We start from the raw sequence: 22,215 nt of genomic DNA on the forward strand, positions 1-22,215 counted from the left end.
GTAAAATTCGGCTCCAACTAGCGAGCTATAGGAATTTAAATAGCCCAAGTTTTGTATAGGATTAAGATATTTTTTTTAAGCATGTGATAATCGATTCTGTTTGTTTTGTTATGGAGGTGCCGTGGCCGAGTGGTCTAAGGCGCCTGGCTATACATCGAAAGTCCGGGGTTCGATCCCCGGCCGCTGCTCCTAGGCCCGTGAGCAAAGGCATTTAATCTACAATGCTTTTCATCCTGCTCTCAAATAAATTGAAATGATATATGCATTATTGGTTACTAGGTGTGCACTTGTAAAAAAATTGATAATCTTTCATTCAGCCAAAATGCAAAAACTTCCAAACACCACACATCTCTCGATTTATATGGTCCCCTATATTTGATCTGTTTTTGTCATATCGTTTTACTGCTGAAATTAGCCGGAGCTCCACACTGGATTCATGGCCCCGATCTTAGGAGAGGAATTCTTAATCATGTGGCGTTCAGGAGGGCTACACATTACGTGCAAAGAAAGCACAATGAGAGATGAAGCTCAGGTAACACACAATCTCATGACCAATAACGAAGATAATGATTATACTTTCTAAGACATTAATTTTGCGTATCCCCCCGCATACGTGTTAAGTTTGTGAGAACCTAGCTTGAACTGGGTAACCGTTTTTTTGTAAGAACCACATGGAGGAAGCCTTAGTGTGAATTAATGTAAATAATATATTAAACATTAAAATATATTTAAGTTTGGAGTACTCTCTTACCAAAGCATATATATATATTTTTTTTGGGGGGGGGGTCAGGGCCATGGGAACGATTTTTCAATTGGAGATGCTGATGTAAATTTGACCCCCCCCAAAAAAAAAAAAAAAAAAAAAAAAAAAGTTTCACGAAAAAATGAAGGTCATTTAGGTTATATTTATCAATTTTCCGCACTTTCCAGACTTCCAGGGGATGCTACCGATGGAAAATAAATGGCCTACACACAGCATCCTCTAGGAAAATCTTGCCAGTTTTTTTTTGTAATTTTTTGAAATGTGATTGCTTACAGACTGTTGGAGAAAGGTCTCTACGCCACCTAAAAAATAACAAAGAAATGTTTAAAGTAAACACGAGGAAGATCAGCTCGCATGAAGTGATACTGCAAATCGTTTTGAAACAAATTGAAACGAAGCTGCTCCTTGTTCCAATGCCACTAGACGGTAAGACAGTTCCTGTTATTTCATATTATAAGAATAATAGTCGTCTCTCCATAAGATCTCATGTCATATCAAATAGACAGTGAAAATCACGATTGATTAATCATTATTTCATGGTAATATGTTTTTATTTCTCCAATATTAATTATTTCGTATTAGCAGAGCACCAAAAGCGTCAGTACTTTATCGCCGGCAGATTTAGTGGGATGGGGATTTTAAATTACAAGAGCAGATTTTTAAATGGCGTGTATGTTTTTGCCTAAAATATCGCGTCAAGCATACCCTACACTTTGCTAAGTGAGAGGGGGGGGTGAAAAATGTTCATTCAGTTATTCACATGTCGGTGGATCGAAGTGTTTGTTGATTCAAATTAAGGGAACAGAAGGGGTATTCATAAATACAGAAGCACATGTTAACTTTATTTTTACAAGCAAATTAGGCCACAATACAAAACAAGGGCTATTAACGGCTTAGTCAGTGTTGGAGATATTTTATCTCAATGAATAGAGTAAAATTCACAGAGCAAAATGCTGAAAATTCGATAAAAATTGGATAAAAAATAACAGAAGTTATTAAATTTTTAAGATTTGCTTTATTCCGATGAAAAAGTTCTAATCATGTCCTCTTGTGTATATTCATTAGGATATGCATTACAAGAGCTATTAAAAGTCAAGTCTACCTCAGGAAAAAAAAACGATTTGAATCAATAAAGAAAAATCAGACAAGCATAATGCTCAAAATATCATCAAATTCGAATGTGAAATAACTTAAAGGAAGTTATGACATTTTATATTTTCACTTATTTATCACAAAATAGTTATATGCATAATTTAATCAAAATGCAAATGAGAGAATCAACGCTGTCCCTCACTAGTTCTTTTGTTTTTCATTATTTTAATTTTACAATATTTCAATTTTTACAGATTTGACAATAAGGACCAACTTGTTTGAACCATAAAAGGTTAAACAATTGTAATGCCACATGTTCAGGGAGAAATAAAACTTTGTTTCACAGGACAATATGATAAAAAATGAATATTTCATATTTCATAAAATTAGATAGAAAAGAAATAGGGAGAGCTGTCATAAGTTCCCTCATTTACACACCACCCGGGATGTGCATATAACTACTTTGTAAAATTAAGCGAAGCTTCAAAATGTCTTAACTTTTTTATTATACATCCGATTTGGATGAAATTTTCAGTGTTATGCATATTACATGTGCACCCTTGTGCACCCTTTCATTCGAATCAACATTGCTTTGGGTTGGACTTATCCTTTAGAGAGCGCGGACAAGACTAGTAAGTGTTGCGGAAACAGCTATGTTATTTCGGTACACGCTGCCCGCACCCCCTCCCCAAAAGCGAAGATTATGCATGATATGTCATTGTACCAGTGCACAAAGACGTCTTCATAGCGCCACCTTTTGGTGCAGTTATCAGGGCTGCACTCCATTTATTTTATTGTTTATCACATTGAAATGTTGATGTGAACCTCGATCATGTGCATGCATATAGTGTCTGTTGTTAATTGTCGCCCATTTACGGGGCATTAGCGATTGCAAAATAGTTCCCAAACTGTTTGTTTAATTTCTCTTCTTTGAAATTGACGTTTTCTTAAAATGTTTGTAGGTATTCCTCGAGTTAGGAGAAGATCGAGAAGCGCTGCAGAAACCATCAAAGAATTCCTTCATGAAAAAAGGTAAGAATGTTCACAATGTTCAATCATATTCAACATAATTTCTATACATTTGCATGGCAGATTAAGATGTTAATATGGATCATCCAAAATGTTCATTCCATTTTTTCATCTTGTGAGTTCAATGACACAAGAATACAGTGCATCCAAGAAAAAAAACGAAACAAAGAATTATTGATGATTTTGCTAAACTTAATTACAAGTAGAATAGCCAAGTCACCCTAATATAATGAAGCTAAATCCCCCTTCCACCTGGTATAAATCAAAAGATTCTTTATTCACTTTATTCACTTGTGAGCGAGTTCAAACAATTTGTAGAAAGGATACAAAATATTACATCATAATTTTACATATATTAAGCCTGGATTCTAAGCATGGCTGATCGTCAACACAACGGAGTGTTGAGAAAGTCTGACAGCTCACTTGTAAAACGCCTTCATTATGGAAATTCAAAACAATTTTTATAGATAAACAGCACTTCTTTATTTCTTGATATTTTCCGTGATTGGGGCATCAAATAATAGAAAGCGGCACCCCAAACCCTTTTTTCAGGGGCAAAAAAGAAAGAGGAACAAAAAATAAAAGAAGAAAAAAGAAGGATAAGAGGAAAAAAAAGACGAATAGTGTATAAAATTTTCCCTTTAAGGTTCATATACGAATGCATACAGAGACACACCCTCACATACACACACATATTCATACGTTGTTATATCGATACATACACGCACATACATATGTACATATATATATATATATATAAATGTGTGAAGTTATACATGTACTACAGCTTTGGCAACTCTTTTATTTAAATATTGTGTGAAAGAAATGGATGAAGAGAACAATAGTCGGCGTAGCTTAAATCAAGGTTCCACAGAGCTATCTACCCTTTTTGGAAAAATTGGTGATGCCGAAAAAATGTCTCTGCCGGGAATCGAACCCGGGCCCGCAGCTTTGAACGCCGGTGCCTTAACCACTAGACCACAGAGACGGGTTAGTGGCTAGGGCGACCCCGATCCGATTGACCGTCAGATATATATATATATATATATATATATATATATATATATATCTGACGGTCAATCGGATCGGGGTCGCCCTAGCCACTAACCCGTCTCTGTGGTCTAGTGGTTAAGAGGGTATATATATATATATATATATATATATATATATATATATACCCTCTACCTCTCCCCATAACCCCCCCCCCCCTCATTCATACCCCTCGCCGTGACAACGTTCCCGTTCTACTCGTGTTGGGGCGGAAAGCCCCTTTTTCTTTATCCTTAGATAGTCAGAATTAAAAAAAGAAATTTGTACACATATATTTATGAAATTTATGCTTACATATATACACTTTTATAAACATATGCAAATACACACATAATTTAGCATTTATGTACTTTTTTATTTAGTGTCATTATTATCATGTACATATTTTTTTTGCACATCTAGCTCTCCCCAAACCTCCTCCAAACATTTCATTTTTTTTTAAGTGAAGGTTTTTTTTATTTCTATCTGATGCCTATTTTTTTCTTTAGATTCAAGTTCTTTAGATTTACCTTTAATTATATTCAAAATCTATTTTGATTTTTTGTCTCTACCACTGAAAACCAAAAACTTCACAAGAATTATGAAGTGATTAACCAATTTTTCCTTTCCTTGATCTGCTAATTTTATCCCAAAAAATATTTCTTCCAAAGTAAGGTTGGTGAAAGAAATGAAATCATTTTTTTTTTCACATTGAAAAAATTAATGACGATAAGTCACTGTGACAACGTTGTGTCTATGTGATCTAATTGAGACTATAATCTTCATACTGAAAGAGGGCGCTATTGGCGCCCTTCCAATAGGGCTGAATAAGCCACATTGCCTTATAGGGCACATGAGAGTAATTCAACCGCGCGCAAAGCATGTCGGACAGGCGTAAGTAAAGATCACATGACTTTATAGATTAAAATGATTCATTAGAAATGGAAAAAATGTTTGTATATCAAAATATAAATGATAGAAACAATGTCATGTTCATACTCTTTCATAATTAAGGCCTTTGGGGAGGCTAGACTGCATTTTTGTATTTCATTTTAATTATTATTACCCACAATGCAGTTTGGGTTTTTCTTGCGATGAACTGGCCGAAATTATGGTTAGTCTTATTTCAGGCCACTTAACTTTTGATTGAGCCGGGCAAGTACCCGATTAACATATCAGGTCTTAATGTACAGTTAATTGTGACTAATGTCAGAGAATTAAAGCAAAATCTATCGAGGGATTGATTTTTTATGATTTTTTGATGAGCTATGATTTAACACGTGAGTCAATGGGGGTCTGTAATACTCATGTGTGCCTTGTAGAGTTTGGCACCGGAAATCATTGTTTGACGTGTTGTTATTAAGGACTCCCTAACTTCATATGAGGACCAAGATGTCACATGGTGGCAACGGTGAACTTTCAAACAAGATTTGGATGCCATATTTCAGTGAGTACTGAGAAATGACTGTGATATTAACCATATTGCTAAGTGTTGCAGAAATAGTGCCTGACTGTAGTCCCATAGTATTCATTTTGTGTCAGTGATTGGATCTGTTTGTGCTCGAGATGCCTGTTGACAGAGATGAATCAGTTGGTGGCCGGGGTGGCAGAGGAGATGATGGTGTTCCAGGAGGTAGTCTAGATGATGCAAGGAATGCTGTAAATTCATCATCACTTCCTTTTAAGAGGCCAAATGTTCAACCTCCATAAAATGTTCATGTTTCCAATGATCCTTCTGAGGACTGGAAGATGTGGAAGCAGTTGTGGGAGAATTACTGTGTGCTAACTAACTTAGGGTCACAGGATAAAGGTTATCAGGTGGCACTACTGTTGCATAGTCTTGGACCAGAGGGAGTAAGAATCTACAATGGGATGAGTTTCTCAATTGATGAAGACAGTAACAAGGCTTCAGTTATCTTGGCAAAGCTTGACAGCCACTTCCTGGGTGCTAGAAGGGAGTATTTTGAGAGGGTCAAGTTTAACCGACGGAACCAGATGTCCGATGAGACTGTTGACCAGTATGTCTCTGTGTTGCGTACAATGGCGAAAACTTTTGGTTTCCGCAACTGCATGGCGGAAAATCTGTTGATGGATCGTCTGTTTCTTGGTGTCCACGATGACAAAATGAGAGAGAGGATGATGGCGACACATGATTTGACGTTGAGCAAAGCCATTGATATCTGCAAAGCTATGGATGCTGCAAATTTTTAGATGAATGCCTTGAGAAAGGATACAGTGCACCGCGTAACTGGAAGGTTCAAGGGTCAATACTCAAGCCAGAAGTCTGGCGGTAGTGGTAAGACATGCAAATTCTGCTGCAGGAAGCATGAAATGAAGAAGGAGAGCTGCCCTGCTTATGGTAAAAAGTGTAATGCATGACAAAAGCTAAACCACTCCCAGAAGTCAGCACTCTACAAAGGTAAGTCTATACATGCGGTTGGCGAAGAAGATGAATCCTCATCGGCTGAAAGTGTTAGCTATGTCACGGTACAGAACATCAATGCTGTAAAGGATGATAAAAGACCCATCATGTGTAACATGAAGGTGAATGGCAAAGATGTAGCTTTTCAAGTTGATTGTGGAGCAACGGTGTGCTTGCTGCCACAGAAATACTTAACTCCACGTAATGAGCTGAGGGAGGAAGCTGTGTGTCTACAGATGTGGAATCAATCAACCGAACGTGCGTTAGGAAGATGCAAGATTTTGGAACAAATCGCATTTTGCTCATTTTCTGAAGATGTGAATGGAACATATCGTTTCATTTGAGGTTAAAATTAATTAAAATAATAATATTATAACAATTTTGAAAGATTACAAGTTCTTATTTTGGAGTAAAGTCCAAATTAGTTTCAAATCGTAGCCAATCGTACGACTGCTATGACGTCATTACGATTAGATATTAAATTCGCTTTTATTCTAAGAAGGATGACAGCATAGTCACGAATTTTATCATAGGTATTCGTACGATGATTTAGAACATTACACAGTAAGATTTTCAAAATCTCAATATTAGCATCAAATTCTATTACATTTTATTCTGAAATCGGGTCGCAGACTAGTCGTAAGGTATGCGATGGCCTTTAGATGAGGCATCCAGTCATCTGACAACTTTTGCTACGCCCTGGGGTCGATACAGGTGGAAGCGCTTACCATTTGGGCTTAAGGTGAGCAGTGAGATTTTCCAGAAGATGTTACACCAAACTCTAGAGGGACTGGACGGAGTGAGCTGTGTTGCTGATGACACAGTTGTCCGGGGTGTCAGTGAAGTGGAACACAACACTCGTCTACGCCAGCTAATGCAGCGATGTCATGAAGTAGGCATCGTTCTCAACAAGGATAAGTGCCAGTTTGGGGTAAGAGAGATAGTGTTTCTTGGACATATTGTGTCAAGTGCTGAACTGAAACCAGATCCGTCCAAGATGGAGGTCATCTTGAAGATGAATGCTCCTGCCAACAAGGATGACATAGATCGCCTGAAAGGGATGGTGAATTACTTATCTCGCTATCTCCCCAAGCTAGCTGATGTGATGCAACCACTCAATGATTTGTCTCGTAAGAATGTTGCATGGACCTGGGGCGAAATCCATGATCAAGCTTTCAAGAAGCTTAAGGAACTTCTGACAGAGGCACCAGTACTAACCTACTACGACCAGTCAAAGGAGTTAGTCATCCAGACAGATGCAAGTGCACGTGGCTTAGTAGCAGTGATGATGCAAGGAGGCAAGCCGATGGCATAATTATGCCAGTAGGGCTCTGAGAGATGCTGAACTGAGATACTAAGTGATTGAAAAGGAGATGCTTGCCATTGTCTTCAGTTTGGAAAAGTTTGAAATCAATTCACTTTTGGTCGGGAGGTCAAGATTTATATAGACCACAGGCTGCTGGAGAGCATCGTCAAGAAGCCTTTGGACAGAGCACCTAAGCGGCTCCAAGGAATGCTCCTCAGAGCAATCGCCTACAACATCGATGTTCATTATGTAAGAGGCAAAGAGAACTTAGTTGCTGGTCCGCTAAGTCGTTCTTTTCTACCACAGAGAAATGGACAGGAAAGCCTCGAGGTAGTTCGGTCACCCACCTGTCACTACCAGATGAACAGGTCCTCGAGTGGAGACAGCATACTGGCAGTAATGAAACTCTCCAGGCACTGAAGAAGACCATCTTGGATGGTTGGCCAGACCAGAAGCACCAGGCCTCAGCTCTCGTTCTTCCATACTTCAACGTCCGTGACGAATTGACAGTGACTGATGGGTCAATCTTCAGAGGAGAGCGGCTGGTGGTGCCAAGACAATTGAGGAAGAAGGTGATGAAAGATCTTAATGTAGGTCACAATGGTGTGGATGGGACCTTGAGGCGAGCTAGGGAGCTCGTATTCTGGGCGAATATGACGCAGGAAGTAAGGGAATGGATACAGACATGCGAGACTTGTATGGAATAGTCCGCTGCTCAAGCTCCTCAACCACTCATGCCACACCCAGTGCCATACAGACCATGGGCGAAGATTGGTGTAGATCTTCTGTCTCTGGATGGTACCGAATATCTCGTAACAGTCTATTACTTGTCAAATTTCTTTAAACTAGACAAGGTTCACAAGACGTCTGCAAAGAGTATAACGACAAAGCTTAGTAATCATTTTAGCAGATATGGCATTCCAGACGTCACGGTCAGTGACAATGGCCCACCTTCCTCTTCGAGGGAATTTGATGCATTCACCAAGGATCTTGGAATCAAACACCAGACTATATCGCCATACAATAGCAAGGCGAATGGGAAGGCTGAAGCAGCTGTGAATGCAGCAAAGAAGTTGCTGAAGAAATGCAGATCATCAGGAGAGGATCTGGACCTTGCCTTGCTGAACTCAAGAAACACACCAACTCCAGGTGTTGACTCAAGTCCTGCCCAGTGATTAATGGGACGTTGGACCAAGACAAGAATTCCAACAGCTGAATCTCTTCTGCATCCTAAGACTCAAGAATCGAAACATGAGAGACAGCAGCTGGAACTGAACCAAAAGAGACAGGCAAAGTATTACAACAAGCATACTAAGAACTTGCATGTTCTTACTGAAGGTGATGTTGTAAGGATAAAACCATTTCGTCCTGGAGAAGACCGTTGAAGGAAGGCAGTAATACTTCGTCGACTAGATGAACGGTCTTACGAAGTAGACCATAATGGTACTATCTATAGACGCAACAGAGAACACCTGAGGGCTAGCAGAGAGTCACTTGATCCACGGAACCCTGTTCTGGTCACCTCTAGTCCAGAGACAGGTCGTCGCACTGAGGGTCAACGTTCTACTACCAACCCTTGGGGAGTCAGGTCCACAGATGTTTACCCACCTGGGGAACCATCTAGGGTCCCGTTGAGACGTTCGACTCGCCAAAGACGAATCCCAGAGAGGTACAAGAATTGAAGATTTAATTGCGTTCAAAAAATGAAAAGTTTTGACCTGTTTGTTTTGGCATATTTTTCACAACTTACAACTCGAGGATTTAATCTGATTAAATCTACAGGTCAATGTTAAAAAATACTTCTTGTAAATTTTAAAACTTGAAATTTGGATTCCTGTTTGCTTAACTACGCGCTAGAATTTAACAAACTTTGATTCCAGAAGACCCTGATGAATATGAAACTACAAAAAATTTGTTTACTTAAGTGATCTGAACAGATGACGCAGAATTTGACACAGACATTAAACCAAAGAATTTCATGGAACTTTGAACCTACCAGAACATTGACATTTAAAGGAATTATAAAATTTTCTTTGTATGCATTTCATTTTATCTGATATGTGAAGTTCATGTAGACATACAGTCTGCTTAACGTTTTGGAATTTTTTTTCTTCTTGTTTCAAAAAGAAAGAAAAAAAAAACACTTTCACCAAAACTCCAAAAACGGAAGGATGTGACAATATTGTGTCTATGTGATCTAATTGAGACTATAATGTTTATACTGAAAGAGGGCGCAATCGGCACCCTTCCAATATGGCTGAATAAACCACATTGCCTTACAGAGTTTGGCACCGGAAATCATTATTTGACGTGTTGTTATTTAGGACTCCCTAACTTCAGATGAGGACCAAGATGTCACAGTCACTTCTTCGTCTTTTACAGTAGCTACGCAGATTAGAATCAACTCTCCCAAATAAATGCAAATGCTGATTTGTATCAATGATTCCGTGTATTAATTGAAATTGGAACTCTCTTAGTCAGCTACTTAATGTGCCTTGCTTTGGTCTTTTGAAAATATTTTTTATGTCTTTATCTGAAAGACAATATTTACATTTTTGTCTTGTAAATACTCCTGGGGTATTTGCTTTCTGGCAAAGAAATGTTGTATAAAGTTTTTTTATGCAATATCATTTATTTATACAACATTGTACCTCATAAAAAAAGCTATGTCAGGTTCATCAGGAATTGTGTCTCTATCTTTTCTCACATTTCTCTTCCAGCTGACCAGAAGTGTATCATAGATCTTGCCAATCAATTCAACGTCATTGGGTTCTAATCCTCGTCGCTGAACGTATTCATAGGATATTAAATATCAATCCCTATCCATTATACATGTTGTATGGTTCAAACTATATATTTTGGTTTCAAAAAGCTTTCTGTCAAATATGCGCTCTCCGTTAACTCGTATGAATGTATTATTAAAAAACCATTTCATTCCCTTTGTACGGTTCATATTTCTGCTGGAAATTCCTCGTTTCTATCCACACTTCCAGAAGATCTGTAAAGAATTTTGGCAATGTTAAATTCAAAAGGCCAAACAAATAGTCAAAAGAAAAATATAAACTTCCGCCTACAAGTTGTGTAGCGTAATTAGAATAAAGCTTCCTTTTCATTTTGTTATTTTCCATAAGCTTTCTGTTCCACATAACTCACTGTGCTTTTGTTAACAGTTTGAAAGTCATCATTTTGAGTCCTCCTAAATGGTAATCCAGATACATTGTATTTTTATTACTTTTATTTCTTCCACCTCACAGGAACTCAAAAGTTAATTTTTCTAACTCTTCATAAACCCATTTTGGAACTGGCATGAGGGATGCTGTGTATATGAATTTTGAATATGTAAATAACTTTAGTATTTGTATTTTACCCGTCAATGTCAAATCCCTCTGTTTCCACCAACCCCAAAGTTTTAACAAAAATCCACTTTCTGGCCGAAGGGTTCCAATATTTTTTTTTGTAAAGACCCAATTAAAGGAACTTTTTGTTTTATCCTTATTGACACCAAATCCTGAAATATTTCAAAAATTCTCAGTGAACACAGAAAAACTGTTCGATTAAAAAGTTTACTTTGCTGAGCGGTCGATCACATGTTGATTCCTCTAAAGATTGTGTTTTATCCTTTTTTTTGCGGTAGGCCCGGAACGCGAATAAATAGAATGCAAATCTGCGACGCATGTTCATGGAGGAAATAATCGTCGTTTGACTTGAAAATGAGGAGAAAATTAGAAAAAAAATCATACAATAAAATACATAAGAAATAGTGAGTGGATGACGTCATCGGTCTCCTCATTTGTATACCGGCCAGGATGTGCATATAACTGTTTTGTGAAATTAAACGAAACTTTAAAATGTCATAACTTTCTTATTTTACATCCGATTTTGATGAAATTTTCAGTGTTATGCTTGTTTGATTTTTCTCCTTTATTCAAATCAACATTTTGTTGGACTGGACTTGTCCTTTAAATCCGCCTTTATATTGTCCTTGTAGCCTGCCTTTGATTCCTCGTTTAGCCCTTTCATGACGATTTACCCGGATGCTGTCCACTCTTCAATGGCATCGGATCCATAAGTAGTAAAGATTAGATCATTTAGATATTATCTTCCAAGTCTGGCTCGGATTTTTGATGTTACATTTTAATTGATGATTGTTGTTAGCTCATGTTACCAATAACTTCATTTTAATCATCTTTAGATTATTTTATCAAATTTCCAGAGAACACAGAGGAACAAGTGAGATTGATTTCGATGACATTCTGAAGAAAATTGCAAGGAAGATCTACAAAAGCAGTGATATTGATGATCTAGGAAGTAAACTGGGCTTTGAACCGGAAGATATACAACGCTACATACAGGCAAACACGGGATCTGCAGATTACATGGGCACGCTGAATATGCTTCGTGATTGGAGGAAAAGAACACCTGAAGCAGAAGAACGAGAATTGTTGAGAAATGCCCTTAATGACACCGGGCTTAATCGCCTGGCAGACGAGTTATTCAGTGAGAACACAGAAGGACATCGGGGATATAGGAGGGGCAGTTATGTTCCCCCTTATTCAAGTTCTGTGTATGTTGGGTTTTGGGGATTTGTCAGTTTGCTTTTTGTTTTTTGGTTTTTCTTTGTTTTTAACTTTGATGAGCGGTATTAATTAAACAAACTTATGTTTGTTTTTGTATGGAATATTTCATGTTAAAATATTCAAAAACTTCTAAATGAAGGGGAAGGCCTACTCCTGACTAAATTCTATTTGATTTGAACAGATTCAGGAATCTCAGTCAAGTATACACAACAAAAAAAGTAAGTCCCCCCTAAATCAAATTGCTGTAACTTTTGAACGGAGTAATTTTGAGATATGATATTTCGTAGGTGGTTTTCTACACTCATTAAGCAACTCCTGGGGGAAAATGAGATTGATCGGTTGAGTCATGCATGAGTAATTAAAGATTGAATTAAAAATGACCATTTTTGAAAGTCACAAGAGTCGTTTTTCAGATTATGCAAATACAAAGTCGGGCAAAAGTTGTTTTTTGGTGAATTTTATGGTGTTATGCTGTTTTACTATCCATCATTTAGCCACTCCACACACAATTTTGATATCGTGTGTTCATGGTTGAGTGAACACAATATCGCAGGGGCCGTGAAAGCGGGGTGGGGGTCCACTTTTTTCCAAAAATCATGTACAAAAATTAAAAAATTACCATACGAATGTGATTTTTTGCATGGTCAGCCCCCCCACTTTTGGCTCAGCCCCTCCCCCACACTTTGAAAACCGTTCCGCGGCCCCTGTATTGTGACGTATCATCATAGGGCTTTTGGTAGTATCCTCTACAACTTGTAAGGTCATATTAAAATTTGAAAATGTTGGTGCCCCCCCCCCCGATTATAGGCCCCTCCCCCAACTTTAAATTCTGGATCCACCACTGATTTGTCCATGAATTAAACTGATCATGATAAATTGTTAGGAAAAGAATACATTTATGCAGTATAAAGAGTATATTCCTAAGTTTTCGAATGTGCTCACTCAACCATGAAAATGTTAAAAGTTCGGAAAGTGTGTGGTGATAGAAATGATGGATGATAAAAACAAGAGCAATCAAAGTCACATTTGAAACCGAATTTGCCCCCAATATTCACCTTATTACCCTTTAAAATGAGTCTGTGACATTGAAAATACAAATTTTCCCACTTTGATGCGTGCTCACTCATCCGTAAATAAACAAATCGATTTCATTTTTGCACAGAATTCTGCCCATAGGTTGATAAACATTACTGCCAAATGACATGGCTAAAGACAGTCTTGAAAAAAAGTTCCACCATATTGAATAAGGGGTTACTTATTCTTAAAAATATGCACCCATAATGTACACAAGTCTATGATAGAGGAACTCAAAATTCTAACAAATATGAAATAAGGGGTTTGTTTCATGGACGGTTTTGTTACTTCTGCCAACAATTATTTCATGAAACTTCGCACATGGCTTCAGAGTAACACTATCCAAAAGGCGCGCACACCAAAATAACAATTCGATACGGCACAGAGTGGGGCCAAGGCCTTGAACTTTCTTCTCATTTGCATAATTTTCGATTATTGTGTGCTCACTGATGCATTAAACATCGGGATTTTCATACAAATCAAATCAAATGAACCATGCAAGGAGGTTTGTGACAGATATCCCTAGTTACCAATTTCATTTTTTCCAATAACGTAAAAAAGAGCTAAACACATTTCACATGTTCATTCAAGCGTGAATGTTTAATTAAACGCATTTGAATCATTGAAGCATGTTAATTGGTCATGAACATAACGAAAAAGTTGATCAAAGATCAGTTTCAGTTACCAAAATGAAACAATACTTGCCTATGATATTTGAAAATCGTATTTTTTGTTTTCAATGAATGTTCATTGAACCGTGAAATGATGAATATTGTTGAAGATACTCTTCCCCAAAATAACTGTCATCATATTCTATCATTTTATTGATGGAAATGTGTAAAAAATCCAATTACAGCAAATTTGGACTTGTGTTTATCCAACCGTGAAATTTAGCCAAAAAAATTGTATCGTCTTTTAGAAAGTATCTTTTACAAGCCTTCTGACTATTTTTCATGATGAGAATGTGGAATCAGTTCCAATAAAATGGAATCCAATTCATGATTTTTGGCTCGTGACTTTTGAAAAGTGACATTTTTGCCTTCTGACGGTGCTCACTGAAGCATTAAGTAAAATACGTCCATAACATTTACTCAGAGGGTAGCTTATAAAATTACCTTCACGCTCATGTAAAAATATATCAAAAACTCGCATTGGTTCGGAAATTATTGATGTTTGTTCAAGGGGGGACTTACTTTTTTTGTTGTGTATAGAATACTGAATTTTTATCAACTAAATCGGGCAAAGAATAATAGATTTATGACATTCTACAACCAATCTTACTCAAGCAGCAAGGGTCAAAGTTTTTACTGTTCATTGTCCGCATTGTTGCATGTTACATGTATGATGTATGAAAATATGACATAATTGTGATTTTATGTAGTAACATATTAAAGGAAAAGGAAAGTAGTGACATGACATCATAAACCCATCCAATGAATGTTCATGACGGCGTGCATATTTTAACTATTTTACATAACACTGATAAAATTTGAAATTAATTAAGGAGAAGTTCGCCCTGACGAAAATAAAACTTAATAAAATAAAAATATTGTTATCGAATTATTCCACTGCATGATAAACCCCAATCAATTATTTATTTTTTTATGTAGATTTTTTTTCTTTTCTTACTCAATTAATTTGTCTGATTTTTTTATGCAGTATACCATGGATCAGCATAGGCAGGCCAGTGGCTTAATGCTGATCCCCTCATCCGCTGCTATATAATATAATTCAACTCTTATTTGTTCACTTTATATAATTGATGTCTTATGTATTTTTCTTCTTTGTCTGTTTTTTTTTCAGCCAAACCTTTTTACATGATCTATTTGTATTTGTATGAAGATATTTATAAATTGTATCTGCTATTCAAATGTTTTATTTATGAGAGATGTGAAACCGAAATGTAAACTGAAACTAAATACAGTTAAAGAGAAATGCCTGTAGTTGCAGTAAACACTGATTTCATGAGAAAGTCTGTAAAACCAGGCTTAATTGTCAGTATATCATCGAGGATCTAGATCTGGTACAGTTACATAAACTGAACTTCGTTACATCTTGAAATCTACGCTGCAAAATGTTCAGACTGAAGATCAACAACACAGATAGGCACACGTGGGACAGTGTATTATTATTGCTGGAATAAAGACCCGACGGAAGTGACTGAATCCGCGCTTATTTTGCTTATTTCTCAGCAATTACACAATTTCTTCCAGAATCTTTTGGCACATATTTTGTATTCATACAAACCGACACTTGGGTGGTCATTATATTAAATTCTGTAAAAAGTCATTTTGAGATCGTTACCAAAACTGGAATTTATCTTTAAGCTACAAGCATTTGAATACTCTTTTTTCAGTGTATCACAGATGTGTTATTTGACGTATTTGGTATTATATTTGAAATGTTATTCCACCGTATACGAGGTTAAACCATATATTGATATCAAACATTGACTGTATTCCTATTTGCAACCTTTACTACCATTTCACCTGTTCCATTCTATATTTATTCATTTATTTATTCATGTATAATATAAGTAAAAACGTATTAGGTTATGTCATCGCATAATGAGGGCAAGGTTGATCAATATTGAGATATTTTAATCTTTAAAGATATAGATTTATTTTGTGTGTGTAATTAACAACTAACCAAATGAAGTGCTTATTTTGAAAATTAAGCCAAGTTGGTATTTGCATTTACTGCTTTATAACCCCGTTCAGACGATATTTCCTAGTAGGAGTAGTTTTTTACCCGAAGATATTTATCTTTCGAAAAAAGTTACTCTAACCTTCCTCCGACCAAGATACTCCTAAACCTCTCCAAGTGTATCTTGATCAACGGAAGGTCGGAATAACTCTGTCTAGACGGGCATAACTCCGGCTTCCCCCGACTGGGCTTCCTCCGACCAAAACAAAAAATAAAATATCTTTGTAATGCAAGATATATATTTTTTTTAACTCAAAATAGGATCTCACGTCTGAACAAGGTTTTATGTCTTATAGTTGAGGAGGTTATACATATTTTTTAAAAATCATGATTACATTGTCATTATTATGAAATAACAGTGAAATGATGAAGTTGTATGTGTGAATACAATTTAAAAATACATATTTTTAGCAGCTCGTATGTGAAACGTAAGAAGATTGTGTTTAGCCTTAGGCTATAATTAGTCAAAATTTGACGAAAATTTCGAAACATCGTGTATATGCCATGTAAGATTATCTCACTTCAAATACAATGAATAAATGCCACAAAAAGTAGATTTGAACTACATATTGATGTCCAAGACATTGGCGTTTCCCTAATGTCGCATGTTAACTCATTATTTGTCTTTTCATGGGTAGTTAAAGTATAAAGAACCAACTATGGGACCCTAATATATGGTAAGGCGTATGAAGGCCTATATAAAAAGTCATATATTGTACCGCAGTGTAAACTAAGATTGCAACGAAAGCAAGAACTGTTATTAGCTTTCTGTAATGTGGATATTGCAGTTATATCCCTGAATTTTCTGGTGTAAATATATAAAAAGTGTATGTGTATATATATATGGTAATATGGAAATATATGTATAAATAATAAAAAAAGAAAATTTAACGCATTATATAGGCCTATTGTTTGACGTAACTATTTGAAAGTTGAGGAAGTTAGTCATGATATTGATATCATTACCTTGAAATTATGCATAAATTCCATTAAAGTAAGGAGAGTTGAGGTGGTTGGTCATAATTTGATATCATTACCTTGAAATTGTGGATAAATTTTTTCTGTTTCTGTTTGTGGTAACTCTTTACGTCTAGGTTAATCAGTCATAGTGGCTGACGTAATAGACGACAGATATCACTCTTGGGCCTTTTTATCAAAGTGGAGACAATGGCAGAATTGGGATTTGAACTCACAACCTTGCGATTATGAGTCCAATGCTCTAACCACTGGACCAGTTGAGGTGGTTGGTCATAATATTGATATCATTACCTTTGATTCCAGTGAAATAATGAAGTTGTTAGGGGTATATCGAAACTTGTATAATAATGTAGATATATTTTCCAATTAAAACAATTGCAAGGTATGTTAAAATGTATATAACATGTAAAACGTAGACAAGTACCAGTAGTACAAATTAGGAATTTTCTAATTGCAAGTATGTTATTTGACGTATATTATATCGTGCGTGATTGTCACCATAGAAATTAATATTAATGAGATAAAATTTGAAACAAATATCTAGAATATTGATACCAGAAATAATGGATAGATCACAATGATACCATGTCATTTTCTCTTCCATTTGGGAATAATACTAATAATAATGGTAATAATAACAATGATAATTGTACTTATTGCGAAATTTTCTTTGTCTATACTCAACTGCGCATTATAATACTAAAGAGGTGAAATGGTAATAAGATAAGTAGCCAATAAGTACAATTAAGTTATACGGGAAAAATGGAAGCCTACTGTTTCTTCAAATTATGTAACAAAAACGTGCTATTACGTAATTTTATCATAAACGTAATTTATTCAAACTTTCTTTAAAAGGTAGTTTTTTAGTTGAGTTTTGAACAATGTATGATGCATTCTTATTGAGGAAGGGAGACTATTCAAGAGTGTGGGTGCAGCACCAACATAGACACGATCACCAGCATGTAGTTTAATATTTTGATGAAATAATATTGAGGCAATGAAAAGATGAATATACATTATGGCTATTGAATGTAGATTATCGAAGACGCAATGTTTTGAAAATGTTTTGTTTGCATTACTAGTAAATTAGCTTACAAAGAACATACTGTATACACAGTCATTTATGTCAAATCTGTAATCTATATGAAATTCCTTTCTCGTATTTTATATTCAGAAAATTGTGTGTGTATGCTTATGCTGCAAATATTCGAAATATAGTATTTCCAATATATTGCAGCTGACTATGTTCTTGTATCAATAATTATGTACGTCGAGTAATGTACCATCATTGATAAAGCAGTAAACCAAATTATTATAACTTCTGAAGGTTTCCATGGCGAAGAAGAATAGTGTAGTAGGTTTCACGGTACACCATGTATCTTTCTTGGGCAGATGTTGGTCCTGAAAAGGACCACCCAATCTCGACGTTTCGACAAGTGTGTTCTTGCCGTCCTCAGGATAATGAGCAAAGTTTGTAAAAGCAGGCCTTATATACTCTGTCGAAGTGCCGTATGCAAATTATTATATTCAAATGGAATATAAATATGGATCAACAATTATCGATGAGAAAATGATCATAAATAATTATGTTCAGGTTTGGAGCGCATGATAACTTTGGGAATATTCCTATGTTGCCTTTTATACTCAAAGAAGGGTGTTGTGTTTGCTTAGGTTGACGTGAAATGTTATACCAAGTTTGTCTTTGTTATTAATGTTTAATGAATCATGGCTGAGGAAGTTATTCATAAATAATTTTCACCATGCTTACATTGTAATTGCAATTGAATTGCAGTAAATAAAGATATCATGAACATAATATAATATTAGGTTATGTCCCCGCATATTGAGAGCGAGGTTGAACAAATATTGATATCTTTCAATCTTTAAAGACATATTCTGTGTGTGTGTAACTATCAGATAAACCAGATGAAGTGCTTATATTTGAAAATTAAGCCAAGTTATATTTGTAATTACTGCTTTATAACCCCGTTCAGACGTGGTTTATTAGTCGGAGTGGTTATTTTTACCATGCTTACATTGTAATTGCAATTGAACTGCAGTGAATAAAGACATCATGAATAGAATTGAAAGAACATTTTAATAGCTCTTATAGGACCAAATAACATAAATTGTCGACAATAAGAACAACTGAGATACTCAGAAATATATGAAGTTTATATTTAGGCTATGAGTAGTCGTAAGTTACGATTAAGGACATTTTCAGAATATCGTAGGTACATATTTTTAATTGATCATGTCGAGCAAGATTCTGTGACTCCACTTAAAACGAATGAATACCGGAACAGAGACAGTTTTGAATCGAAATTCTATGTCCTTACATTGTCGTTTGCCTCCTGTCGCAATCTAATTCTTTGTCTTTCCATTGGTTGTTAAATATACAGTAAGTCATAGAGTGCCTCAGAGTGCCTTTCGCTTTTTTGTGGGGCACGCTGTATATTGTGTATGCGTCTATGCATGATATGTGGTATAGAAACACATTTTTTCTTACCATTTTAAATAATAAAGAATAGTCTGAGTAGTAAATTATGGTCAATTTATTTGGCGTTTCTGTTTTACAATTGAAGTTCATTTATGGTTCTGCATCAATACATTTAATGAAAGATATAGGTTGGTCATGTTGACCAATACAAACGCAATCAAAGGTCCCTTCGTTTTGGCGGCTTTTAAGTGTTCTAGGTCTAAATTAACAATTTAAGCGGTAGTATGCCGATTGCGGGTGGGGTTGTGTGTGTGTGTATGTATGTTGAGGGTGTGTTGGTGTGTGTATGTTGTGGGTGGTACCAACAATATTAAAAATGGCTGCCAGCGGTAAAAGAAAAAGATCGTTTTAGCATGGTCCTCGAAGTACGTATTTTAGGTATTCGAAGTCATTGAGGTTTTGAATACTCCAAATCTCCTACCCTTCAAGCGATCGTACAAATATGAGTATTGTTTAACCCTTAAAGTGACACGGACACATTTTCGTACAATTGTCTGTATTATCCATGTAATTGTGATAATTCATTTTCGCTATAATCATGAGAGAATAAGCTGTGCGAAACAACAATGCCTACTGCCTACTGTGTTGTGTATTTGGATGAATTATTCTACACCAGACAAAGCTCTTCCATACGTTCTTAAACTTCACAAAGAAAATCAATTATCTTTTAATAGAAACTATATAATGTGTCATGTTAATAGTTAATTGGTGATATTTTATCCATGTCTTATTGTGTGATTATAATAGTTTAATTTATATTATGGTGTTGCACTCCAATCTTTCCTCTATCTCTCTACTTCTATCCTATACTCAACAACGCTATTCTATTGTACCCCTCTCTTCTTTTAGGCTTGTACTATTCCCGAAGTTTGTATCCTCATTTAACCCCTCGCTCTTCTAGTTCATAGCTATTGTAAATTAATTATATCCCGTACATATTTAATCGTGTTTTTAATGTTTGTTTATTACTCGGTCTTTATGTTTTATTATAGCTTAGCTTAAGTTATTGTATGATTTTTTTGTTTTTTTTAATAACAGGACTATGTTGAAAAAAAATTATGTGAATATCTTTGATATTCTGTATAAAAAAATGCTAAGTAAATTTTATGAAAAGTTACGTTTAGAAGAAATCAGATTGAAAATAGTTTGAAAAAAAAAGAAGAAAAAAATCAATAAGTGGGAAAAACACGAAAGTCCCCTCTCTAACAGTCAGATATGTCAATTTTCATGAAACAATGTCAAGGTAAACCCCAAATCTAGCTAATCGCGCTTTTTATACTTACACACTAAAGCCCCTTTCACAATTGACGTACGACCTGTTTACGACCACCTGCAACAGTTTTTTCTTGTTGTTGCACGATCGATCCCTTGGTGTCTTACGAGCACTCGCAGTCGTTGTAGACAATCGCACAAACTCGAGGTGGTCGGAGGTGATCGTGACTGGTCGCATCTGAACTTTGAACATGTTCAAAATCCAATCGCGATCAAATACGATTGATTCACTCGCAACAGGTCGTACCATCAGTCGGGCGATCATCGTGTGAGTGTTGTTCAACGGTGTAAGACTTGGTGCGAAAGGTGGCACAAGTAAGTATAGTCGCATTTAGTCGACTGGAGGTCGTACAACACTTGCACATGTGCTGGAGACCTACAGAGACCAGTCTTGCGACTGGGTGCGATAATATAAGACTGTTGCAAGACCGATCGAAATTACGGCTTATACCATTCCACTACCGTTGCATTTGCATGTATGCGACCGTTCATCCCCTTTCACAATTGACGTCCGACCAGTTTACGACCGCCTGCAACAGCTTGTTCTTGTTGTTGCACGGTCGATCTCTTGGTGTCTTGTGAACACTCGCAGTCGTTGTAGATGGTCGCACGAACTCGAGGTGGTCGTGAATGGTCACATCTGAACTTTGAACATATTCAAAATACGAACGCGATCAAATGCGATCGATTCACTCTCATCAGGCCGTACCCGGGGTCGTACCATCGGTCGGGCGATCATCGTGCGAGTGTTGTTCAACGTTGTACGACTTGGTGCGAGAGGTGGCACAACTAAGTAGTCGCATTTACGTGACTGGAGGTCGTACAACACTTGCACATGTGCAAGCAACCTATATGTACAGAGACCTGTCTTGCGACTGGTTGCGATAATAATATGGGCCATAAGACTGTTGCAAGACCGATCGCAACGGCTTACAACATTGCACTACCGTTTCATCCGCATGTATGCGACCGTTCCACTCGCAATCCCTCGTGCAACACTCGCATGTGATCGCACGAGCACAATAAGAGCATATGCGACTTACTCGTGCAACGGGGTTTACTGGTTGTTTTTGTTGTACGACAGCTGTTGCAACTGTGAAAGCCTCTGTGTGATTTTATGAGATGACTAGCGATTGATGCCTGTTGCAGCCTGTCGCACGACCAAAAGGTCGCAAATGGTCGTACGTCAATTGTGAAAGGGGCTTAGTTATCTTGTTGCCGATAGAGGGACAAACACACAAAATAGTTAATACAAAAAAAAGAAAAATGATTGAGTGTGGATCCTGGACGATTCCCTTAACTGCGTTACCTGGGCTCCGTTACACAAAGGTTAGATATTAATCGCGAATTTGAAAGAAAGATACTGATTGGCTCGTAGTCAGTCTGTTGATCAAAATGGACATGCAACGATAATCGTCATTGGCCGATACACTTAGTAATTAAGCGATAAAGTTTGTGTTAAATGCG

The 22,215-nt window shown here is 36.5% G+C and overlaps 1 protein-coding gene across 1 annotated transcript; it reads left to right on the forward strand.

Annotated features, from left to right (window-relative positions):
* Positions 1-434: 434 nt before the first annotated feature.
* On the forward strand, positions 435-18,384 carry LOC135157647 (uncharacterized). Its single transcript, XM_064114014.1, has 4 exons — positions 435-532; positions 1,039-1,189; positions 2,818-2,887; positions 11,855-18,384. The coding sequence occupies exons 1-4, from the start codon at positions 437-439 to the stop codon at positions 12,285-12,287; spliced, it is 750 nt and encodes a 249-aa protein (XP_063970084.1). The 5' UTR covers positions 435-436; the 3' UTR covers positions 12,288-18,384.
* The last annotated feature ends 3,831 nt before the right edge of the window (positions 18,385-22,215 follow it).

This window comes from Lytechinus pictus, chromosome 19 (assembly GCF_037042905.1).
Source record: "Lytechinus pictus isolate F3 Inbred chromosome 19, Lp3.0, whole genome shotgun sequence".
Classification (NCBI taxonomy): Eukaryota; Metazoa; Echinodermata; class Echinoidea; order Temnopleuroida; family Toxopneustidae; genus Lytechinus; species Lytechinus pictus.